The sequence below is a fragment of the Sabethes cyaneus genome, chromosome 2 (assembly GCF_943734655.1).
Source record: "Sabethes cyaneus chromosome 2, idSabCyanKW18_F2, whole genome shotgun sequence".
NCBI classification, from domain to species: Eukaryota; Metazoa; Arthropoda; class Insecta; order Diptera; family Culicidae; genus Sabethes; species Sabethes cyaneus.
Genome location: NC_071354.1, coordinates 47,175,757 through 47,186,434, shown reverse-complemented (window position 1 = coordinate 47,186,434; position 10,678 = coordinate 47,175,757). Strand labels below are relative to the sequence as shown.

At 41.5% G+C, this 10,678-nt stretch overlaps 2 protein-coding genes across 2 annotated transcripts; one reads left to right on the top strand and one right to left on the bottom strand.

Moving 5' to 3' along the window:
* The first annotated feature begins 5,978 nt into the window (after window positions 1-5,978).
* LOC128734857 (uncharacterized) lies at window positions 5,979-9,739 on the top strand. Its single transcript, XM_053829236.1, has 3 exons — window positions 5,979-6,058; window positions 6,120-7,390; window positions 7,452-9,739. Exons 1-3 carry the CDS (start codon window positions 6,005-6,007, stop codon window positions 9,625-9,627), a joined length of 3,501 nt encoding a protein of 1,166 aa, XP_053685211.1. The 5' UTR covers window positions 5,979-6,004; the 3' UTR covers window positions 9,628-9,739.
* LOC128734858 (uncharacterized) lies at window positions 9,681-10,270 on the bottom strand. Its single transcript, XM_053829237.1, has 2 exons — window positions 10,144-10,270; window positions 9,681-10,083 (listed from the first exon to the last, which is right to left on the bottom strand). The coding sequence occupies exons 1-2, from the start codon at window positions 10,177-10,179 to the stop codon at window positions 9,751-9,753; spliced, it is 369 nt and encodes a 122-aa protein (XP_053685212.1). The 5' UTR covers window positions 10,180-10,270; the 3' UTR covers window positions 9,681-9,750.
* Between the last annotated feature and the right edge of the window lie 408 nt (window positions 10,271-10,678).

Here is a 10,678-nt window from a genome sequence, read left to right as displayed (position 1 = left end):
GAATATTGTGGTGATGTGGCCAACTACCGTGGAATTACCTCTCCGAGCAGTGGTTCTAAACTGCTTGAAATCCTTATAAGTAAACAACTGATGTACGAGGAAAAACGACACATCTCTTGTGATCAGCAAGGATTCTACCCTGGACGATCCACTGTCACTAATCTAGCGGAATTTACATCATATTGTGTACGATAAATAGAAAATGGTGCTCAAATTACCACAGTGAACACTGACCTGCAAGCTGCCTTCGACCGTGTGGATCACAAACTGCTTGTAGCTAAAATAGAGCGTATGGGTGCAGGGTCGAGCTTTGTTGACTGGTTGAAATCATACTTAGTTAATCGCCGCCTGTCAGTAAAACAAGGTTACGCATCTTCCTGTGAATTTTGCAATCAATCTGGCGTCCCACAACGAAGCAATCTTGGGCTCCTGTTATCCTTATTTTTCCACGACGTGTGCACTGTGAGGCTGTAAATTGCTCTACGCTGATAACCTAAAAATTTACGTACTGGTCAAATCATTTGAAGATTGCCAAACATTGGAAAAGCTCATCGATATCTTTGTGGACTGGTGTCGAAAGAATGAAATTTCTATTAGTGTGTGCAAGTGTTCGCTTATTTCCTTTAACCGTAAAAAAGAGCCCATTACTTGGAGTTATTTATCACATCGGCAACGAGCGCTTGGAAAGGGTATATGCTGTTAAAGATCTATAGGAGTGATACTCGACTCGCACCTTAACCTTCGGGAGCACTACTCCTACATTATATCCAAGGCCAATCAAAATTTGGGCTTTATATTTCGAGTGTCCAAAGAGTTCAGAGATCCGTACTGTTTACTATTCTATCGTACGGTCTGTCTTAGAATACGCTGCTGTAGTTTGGAGTCCTTACACTGGAATTTGGTCTTCCAGACTAGAGGCAGTTCAAAGGAGGCATTGAGACACCTTCCTTGGCAAAACCCTTTAGTGCTCCCGCCGTATCAAGACCGTTGCAAATTACTCGATTTGCAAACTCTCGCCAAAAGGAGAAATATTGATAGGATACTCTTCATCAGGAAAGTTTTGCTGGGCGAATTGGATTCTCCAAATATCCTCGCTTAAATTAACAAACGCTGCTCCACGTGCGCTTCGCAGCTCAGAACTTCTTCGGTCGGATTTTGGAAGAACTGATTATGAACAAAATGAGCCAATCAGAGCTATGTGTTGTATGTTTAATCGTGTATATAACCAATTTGATTTTAATTGTTCTGCTAATTGTTTTCGAAATCGCTTGCAAAGTTTGAATGTTAGTTAGCATGTTAGTATGTTAGTATTAGTTTAGTATGTTTTATTCATGTAGACCAGGATGTAGACGCTGTTGTCAGATGGATCAATGTTAATAAATGTAAATGTAAAATGTATTGCACCTGGCAGCAACTTTACGAATCGTACGCAAATTCGTTTTTTAAAAAATTATCCTGTACTTACTAAATACATTAAAAATAAGCTTGTCAAGCAAGGAGGGATGCAGTGGAGAGGCAATAACGAAAAACTGATGGTTCAAACACAGAGAACAGACTACCAGGCAATTGACAAAAAGTGTGTAAAAGGTTTTTATGTAATCTACGAGTAATCCTTCAATAGAGCACCCCTCGAGCTGTAAGTGGCAAACTAAATCTTGATGTCGCTGCCATCGCTGCTATGTAACTCCAGCACAAAGAAATATTGATAAAGGTACATGGATATTTTTTGATGCGTTTGGCAAACTATTTCTGGAGGGCGCTACCGACAGATTTTACACACAAAAAATCGATTACTTCCTTCGAGCCTGTTAATCTGTTCTCTGTGGTTCAAACACAGAGAACAGACATTCATCTTAGTCTCGCGCGATGTGTAAAATCTGAAACCGCCATTTTGAAAGTAAGTGGTAATCCACCTGTTACGTGGCACTCACATCACTAAGAGGGAAAGTGTTTTGCTTAGCTACCGTCGTCAATGTATGTCAAAGCAATCAACACATTTTCACTAAAACATTTTACAGTTGTCACAGTAACCTGCATCACAGAGAACAGACTACCAGGCAATGACAAAAAGTGTGTAAAAGGTTTTTATGTAATCTACGAGTAATCCTTTAATAGAGCACCCCTCGAGCTGTAAGTGGCAAACGAAATCTTGATGTCGCTGCCATCGCTGCTATGTAACTCCAGCACAAAGAAATATTGATAAAGGTACATGGATATTTTTTGATGCGTTTGGCAAACTATTTCTGGAGGGCGCTACCGACAGATTTTACACACAAAAAATCGATTACTTCCTTCGAGCCTGTTAATCTGTTCTCTGTGCCTGCATCTTGTTTACGCAATCTGCTTCTATCAAACTTAAAACAAAAACAATCGAATATCTGCAAGAAGACGATTAGAATTCTCGAAGCCAAAATAGTTAGTTCTGGTGCCGCCACTATTGATCTGCCGATGTTTAACTAAATGATAGATCGATCGAGGGTGGAATGCAAAAAGGATGGTTGCAGAAAAAGAAAAACTCGAAATACCGCACTCTTTGAGACTTTTACATTTATCAGTAAAACTTGGGCAGCTTTCACTTAACTTCGATACCGTTTTCATTAATAAACGGTCTGTTATCCTTGTTGGTCCGATAAAATTGTGGAATTTGGCTGTCCTCGGCATGCGGTTGACAAAGATGCATCAGCCCGCCGTATGTACTGCCTGTATGTTTGTAGAAAGAGACCTGCTTGATAGATTTTTCTATTTTCTTTTTCAAAATATAATTCATTACATACCTCGACCGAATAACCATATAATACGACACTCCTTGCCAAGAAATTTTTAGGATTTAGGATCGAACGTGTTCAACCGTCGTTAAATATTATTTATTGAAATTCAATAAACAAAACCAAGTCGTTGTTACGGTAACTGGCATTGCAGTTTGAAGTAACTCGAATATGTAGAATATAGCAGAAAAATATATTGACCATGGCAACATGGATGTTGTTTATTTGGCGCACCCTAAGAGAGACGTCGCTAGTGTATTGTTAAAAGTTTTACACATCATTTGAATGATGAAATTTTATATGAACATAAATGTCTGTTCTCTGTGGTTCAAATTGCTTAATTGTCGACCAACATTTGAAAGGGGCGGATAAGCCAACTGTCAAACAGAACGAGTGAGAGTTATTTTTTGCTGGAGCAGCATAGGAAAATGAACTCTCACTCGTTCTGTTTGACAGTTGGCTTATACGCCCCTTTCAAATGTTAGTCGACAATTGCAAACATGTGTGATAAACGCAGAAAATAACCACGCTGATAATTTCCACGTGGAACTCTAAATAGGTGGAAATTCCGCAATGAAGTCGCCAATTATTATACGCTGATGGCCTCAAATTTTACCGAGTAATTGCGACGCTGACAGATTGTTGCGCACTTCAAACGACTATCAACATGCTTATGGAATTGAAGCACAGAGAACAAACATTCATCTTGAACCCGCAACGTGTGTAAAAGCTCGGTGGTCATTTTGAAAGTGTATGTGGTAATGCTCTCGTTACGCGGCGCTCACATCACTAACAGAATGGGCTTTGCTTGTTAATGTCTGTCAACTCATATCAAAGCTTTCGCACGGGATAAATCACTTCCTGCATAAATATTCAATATGTGATGAATATATTTACTTTTTTAAATGTGTCCACCTCATCATAACAACTCTTGTCGCATACTGTTATGGGACTTGACGGTGGAAAGGTGGAAACTTTCGTAAAATATTCATTAATACCGGTAAATATATTTAACACCCGGGTAAAAATATGGTAAACTGCTTATGAGTCCTGCCATTGTTTGTTATTGTCAAAACGATCAAAACAGTCTGGCGATGCGCAGGCGAGTTTGACAGACTTTACATGATCAGCACATCAGTGGCACGTTAAGACAGACTGAACAAAATTTCTATGAATGAGGTGAACGGAATGATCTCAGCGACTTACCCTTGGGAAAAATACTAAATACGCTAGAACAACGGGTGTTAGGGGCGACTGGAGAGCGGCAGCCCAAGACCAGGGCTTAAAAAGGGATCGCAAGTTGAATGTGACTGCCGTGAATGCGAACTTTCCGCATTCAAACTCCGATTTTTGAACGATCATTTGACCGTTTTTTTAATCCAGTCAATCTGCCGCTTACGCTGCTGCCGTCGTACAATTCATGCGGCATCTCAGTAAAAGCAAACAGTCGATCTCCTGTTTTGCTTTGCGCTTTGAGAATATAAACTGCAAACTGACTGGAAGCATACGGTGACGTATTTTTTCGTTTCTCTTTTTGTCTCCAAAAAGTAATAGTTTGTCACCCGGACGTCGGTCCGACGCAAGCAAAATATTCGTTTGTGTTGGACGGAGTCCGACCGACTTCTTCCATGCACATGTAGTGGTTGTTTTTTTGTAGTATTGAATCATACGATTGTGCGGTTGCTGTTCGTAGCGTGGTGATTGCCAGTCATTTGACTGTTTTGCAGTCATTCGCTGCTCCAAACGGTAAAGGCAACTTGATCGAAATGAAAATGTCAAAAAGTTTTAGAAGCCGTTCGTTCTGCAGCGTGCAGTCGGCGTTTGACTGAGCAAAATGCCAGTTGTGTTATGCATAGCATTCGTATTCCACCTCTAAACGGACGGTGTGAACTTGAATGCGCGTTGGTGTGACTGCGGTAGAAGCCCTGCCCAAGACCGAGACATGTTGAGACGGCACCTGAATTCGGCATAGATTCGATAAGCGGATTGTCGCCGAAAAAGAAAGAAAGAAAAAAAAAATTAGTTAGCTAGGTAAGTTTAATGTCTGTTCTATTCTTTATGTCAAAGATTAAATAATAAATTAAAATGGGGTCTTTATATCACAAACTGCCGATAGAGATTCGTAAGTTCAATAATTGGAACAACGAAGGACACAGACTAACAGACGTAACACTGAAGCCCCATTCCATCGCCAATAAAAACGATCGTTTCAAATTTTCACTTAAGCCAACACTCAAACAACAGTTGCTGCGCGAGAACACCGCTCTCCTGCCCTGGCGCTGTTGTCAGATAATACCGTGGACCCCCGTTCGTTTGACCATTTTTAATCTGAACACTTTAATTTGAACCCCGTTGGTTTGCACGACGTGCAAATTAAAAATGGTTCAAATGTCATTCTCAACATGGCATCATTTGTTTATGCAGACAATGCACATAAACACGATTCGTTTGTACTCACCTAGCGTGTTTAATCGGTTTCACATTTCGTTTTCCTAACGATTAAGAGAGAAATCCGATCGGAAAATGCAATATTCGCACTTGCAACTGCCAACTAAAACAAACCACCAAAACAATAACAAAGAGCAGGGCGGCCAGCTCACACAGGTTTCAGCATATTTCGGGTTACCAGTTGTTCAAATTAAAAAGTAACCCCGTTAGTTTGCATGAGGAATCGTTCAAACGAACGGGGGTCCACTGTATACAAGTAAGTTTATAGCATTGCAAAATTTATAGCGACCTGCTCTGCGTAGCGCGAAGACGACACCAGGTGATGCTAGTGTTGTTTCCTAGTTTTAGGGATGTCAATGAAACGATGTTTTGTTAGAAAATTTGTTCGGAGTGTTACGTCTGTTAGTCTGTGGACACTCCTTCCAATGACAGTTCTATTCTCTGCGATGTTGTTTTTGTTTATTAACACAAGCAATAGGGGGATTTATATTAGGTAGTCTATCGGTATAGTAAGCGTTTTTACCGTGGTTTTCCAAAAAATCTGCTCTTGTTCAAAATCGTCAAATTTCTTTAAACGAGAGGTTAGCTGTGCAAAAATTATTGGCAATTTACCCTATATTGTTTAACGTTTCTAGAAAAATGATTTGGTGTGTAATGTTTGTCGGAGTACAACAAAAGTCATCGGCGAAAGCCAAGAAAGCGGGATCCCTTACACTTTACTAGTTCTGTTTACGCATCATAGCTATGTCTTGTGGTTTTGGCTCCTATATCTAGAATCTAAAATATTTGAAATGGAAGACGATTATGATATTTACGGTGATTTGGATAAATTTGAGTCCCAAACGGTAAGCCCCCCAGTTTTTCGCTATTTGTTACACTCGCTGAGCAAACGTATTTTTTCGACAGGATAACAAGGCGATAAAAGAACTGAACACTCAAATCGAGGAACTAAAGGAACAACAATCGGAGAAGGAACGAGAAAAGCGGGAGCTAGCTAAAAAGAATGCTATTTTGCTGGAAAATATATCTTCGTTACTGCTTACTGCGAAGGCGGAATTAAAACGGAAGGATGCTTTGATAGCGGATGTCCGCCGAGAGAGGGATAACACCGTGTTCCGAAGAGGTAATAAGAACGTACGAAAACATGACCAGTGGACACAGACGACACTAATTCGTATCGATCGAGAGGTACAGACAGAACGGCGGGAAGAACAACGGAATTTTAAAGACTCAACTTTGATGACGAGAAGGGACCGAAGACGCGAGCGAAGTGTGTCTCGGCAAAGGGAACTAGGCAGAGACAGGAGACAGATCAGAGCGAAGTCTCGTTCGGTGGATGTGTTTATAAAACCGAAACCAGTGAACCGATGGGATGGACGTAGTAAAGCTCAACAATGTTCGCTCGATCGCAATCGCGAACGCCAGCGGGACAGAGAACGAAGAGCCCGTCGAGCCATCCGTACGCCAGAGCTGGAGAGTAGCAAACATTCGGCTGTGCGGTTCCGAAGTCCGGTACGGGTTAAAGATAAGGACGTTGGTGTTGGTCAGTCGGAGTCCTGCAACGAACTGACGAGCACTTTTATTCCGATGAATCAACGAGAGTTGGACCGTTTTGTTAAGGAAATTGGTCGTAAAGAGAATCGAGTTCCTGCTGGTGACATAACAAAAGAAGCTGAAAGACTGTCGAAAAAGGTCTCGAAGAAACGCACGAAATTAGAATCGTCAGGGGATATAATTCAGTCCGATGAAATCGGAACGACTGCACAGAGCGGAAGTGGAGCCTCAAATGGCTCGCTGGAAGATCTAGAACAAAAACTAACGGCCCTCCATGGGGAGTCAACTCCGAAGACTCCCCAGATTCACTCTTCGGTTATGCAAACATCACTGGAACTGCTGGACTATCTTGGAAAAGGTTGCACTCCACCTCCGTTGCCGCAGTTACCTCCGCCAGTGGTTCCACCTCCACCGGAACCGTCTATCATCGAGCAAGTTCCGCAATATTCACCTGACGAAGGTCCACATCTGAATGATAGCCGCGAGCTGCGGATTGTGGAATCGGATGAATTGATCGGGACGGTTGAGCCAGCCGAACCACAGATCGAGCGCTTGGTTGTGGTTGAAAGCGAGATAGAGGATGGCGAGCTAGTTTCATCTGATGAAGAAAAGGTTATGCAAGGGTGAGTTTGAAAAATGATTGTTTTATGAGTAGAAAAAAATTTATTTTGTTAATTTTTGTAGAGTAACGCACATCGTGTCTAACAATAATCAAGAAAAAACGACGCAGGACGGCACAGATCGTAAAGCTGGAAAGGATTCTAAACAGAAGACAAATGACGCCGTAATAGATAAGGAAAAGTCTGGTAAATCTCTTTCAGAGGAGAGAACATTCACAGCACAGCAAGATTCAAAATTCAAAAGCAAAGACTGCAAGCGGCGTTCACGAACGCTGACAGAGCCCTCATTAGGTAAGGGAGCTCTTTCGAAGCAAGCAAATCACGGGGATTTCGTAGGTTCGCACTTGAACCATCGAACCCATGACAACAATCGCAAACAGAAGGCACTGAAAGATCTATTCGGCTCGGACGACGAAAATTCGTTGGGCGACGTTGAGATTCGGAAGCGAAGAAACAGCATCGAATGGAACGGGTCGGAACCCGATCGTAAGAGGCAGAAGAGAGCAACTACGTCGGGCGAAGCGAAAGTGGTGGAAGTTCAAATACCTTTAGTGAAAATTAGCCTGGATAAAAAGATGGTTCGACAGGAGAGCCCCACTGAGCGGAAGGCTGATTTTAGTAACGGAAAAAGATCTATCTATTCCGTCGCACAACCAGGCGAAAAGCAAGCGCTTCTGCGAGAAGATCATGCTAGTCAGACGAAAGCTAGTAAAAAAGATGGTAAAATAAGGCATGAAGAGTCGACACAGTGTAAAGAAAATGGACCTAAATCTCGACATGATCATGGGCAAAGGGAGAAGAACGTTGCGAGTTCTACTATTCACAATGAAAAAGTTGCCCATCAACGGCATTCTGAGAGCAATAAGTGCGACGGGAAAGAATCAATCGGTGAACTTAGAATGATTGCTAAACGAAGAATGTCCGCTAAGGTAGAGAATCGTGAACCAGCTGGAAAGGACAAGCCTGAAAGAAGAAAATCCCTCCACCATGATTTCAATCATTTTGAAAAATATGCGCAAGAGAAAGTGCGAAAATCCATATTTGATGCACCCGAGATTCAGTGCGAAAAAGAAACAGAAAGTCGGCATCTGTTAGCAAGTGTTAATAAATTGGATAATGTGATCGAAACTGTTACAGAAAATAAGAACATTAAACAAACTGACCCCAGAAAACGTAGAAGATCTCGTTGTGACGATTTTACTGGAATGCAATATGAAACAGAACGCTTGGCAGAGCAAAAAGTTGTAAATAATTGTACAGAAAACAAATCCGCTCAGAACGAAAAAGCCAAACAAGAGCGGAAATCAAGGAGTAGAGAACCTTCTGCTTCTGCAACAGAGGAACAGGATACGCAACAATTAACCGGTAGACATGCTATGATAACCCGACGAAGAAAGTCAATTTTAGAGGAGAACTGTCTCAGATATCGGGAAGAAAGCGCTGAGCGCATTACTGAAAAGCATGAAGTTTCACCAAAACAGAAGCCTGAAAGTCAGAGTATGTTAGCAGAAGTGAAGAAACCTAAAAATACGAAAGAACCTGTTGTGGAGAGACAGACTGCTAGACACGATGCAACCGGTAAACTTGAAAGGTCTGAGAAAAACAATGATTCCAATGCATCTGAACTTGTTCAGCCGGTAGAAACAGTTGACCTTACAGATGTTGCTGAGCTGGAAAAGTCTACAGTTCAAGAAACAGAGATTGTGGCAGAGCCGACTGAAGAAAATTCCTGTGAATTCAAACAAGATGAAAGGTTGCTTCAGCAACCTGCCAACAATCAGGAGATTTCGCAACCGACTGACCCTATCCAAGAGAAATGTTCCGTGGAAGAAGCTGTCATACAGGAAGAGCAGGTTGATGAGCAGACCCCAATGCAGCCAAAGGAAGATGATCGTTTATCGTCAACTTGCATGACACCCGACGGGCAGAGCGAGCTACAAGCAGAACTAGCACCATCAACCATTGCAACAGTTGAAAACGAAAGTCTTCCACATGCGGGACCACATGATTCACCAGTCGAACAGTCGGATTCCACAGATTTGAATGCCCCAGATAGAACACCTTCAGACAAAGCAGACACCTCGGTTAGTGTATCAGAGTCCTCCGCCACAAAACAGGATACAAGCTTCACTGGTCGATTTAGCGAGTACAGAATCGCCTTTGATAACGAAATAGAAACGACAGTTATCATAACTCGAAAGAAGAAAAAGAAAATCAAATCTAAGAACACAAGTCTCTAAACGCTAGCGGGACGGATCGTTGATATTACAACAGACGAACACCGTTTACTTGTTACATATTATTATTATTATTATTTAGGTTCCTTTGTACATGTCAATGATTAGAAAATAAATTGCCACACTTTACCACAGTTCGGTTTGTACTTCTTTGTCTACCGCGGGTAGACCCACGGCCCTCAGCAGTTCCTCGTTGTTGAGCGTTTTTTCACTTGGTCTGTTGTTATTGTTACCACCATGATGGGTGCCGTCCGTTTCCAGCAGCAGTTCCAGGATCGTCTTGTCACGTTCGCGAACCGCCGACTGGTAGGTGGCAGAAACCGAGTTCCACTGGCTCATCAGATCGGTCTGGCGGACGGCCATCTCGATGCGCTCGCCCTCCAAGCGCATCAGCTCCGATCGAAGCCGCTGGACTTCCTCCCGCAGTGCATTGATTTTGATTTTGCTTTTCGATGGTTTCTAAAGCCAAGTAAATTAAGTTAGTAGCGAAAAAAACTAATATTGTTATAATTTACATACTTTCTTTTGTTCCTTTTGCATGACTGTAGTGTTCATTTGTTTATAGAGATTCTTATTTACAGGAATTCGAATGTACCTAATTAATTACAACCAATTTTTGTTAAAACCTTGCGACTCACATTACAAACCACAACATAAAAGGGTGCGTTCTCAGTTGTATGCATATCTCGCATAGTCGCATCGCATATCTCACATCTCACCTCTACCCTCAAAAAGTGAGGTGCGTTAAGCGTTACAGTACCGTGATGCTGTTAATCCTTAATCCGACGACTCGATATAGGTGAACAAAAGCTTCATTCGACAACTAATTGGCGCCGCGGTAAAAATGATGATATTTTTATTTCAAGCTGTCAAAACACATAGAAAACTAAAATCATCAAAAGCGAATTTGAAATTTTTTTAAAAATACGCGCCTTGGAATCAATCAAATGTTATGGTTGGGTTAGAAAATAACATATATACTTACTATAATTTTTATTTGCCTGCATTTTATTTAAAACTATTAAAATTTTATTACATAATGAATATTAAAAAA

Excerpts from the sequence above, each read along its gene's own strand:
- LOC128734858 (XM_053829237.1), bottom strand. The coding sequence starts at position 10,179 with ATGAACACTACAGTCATGCAAAAGGAACAAAAGAAA. Across the intron at positions 10,084-10,143 it reads TGCAAAAGGAACAAAAGAAA|AAACCATCGAAAAGCAAAAT; the intron begins GTATGTAAATTA and ends ACTTGGCTTTAG.
- LOC128734857 (XM_053829236.1), top strand. The coding sequence starts at position 6,005 with ATGGAAGACGATTATGATATTTACGGTGATTTGGATAAATTTGAGTCC. Across the intron at positions 6,059-6,119 it reads ATAAATTTGAGTCCCAAACG|GATAACAAGGCGATAAAAGA; the intron begins GTAAGCCCCCCA and ends TTTTTTCGACAG. Across the intron at positions 7,391-7,451 it reads GAAGAAAAGGTTATGCAAGG|AGTAACGCACATCGTGTCTA; the intron begins GTGAGTTTGAAA and ends TAATTTTTGTAG.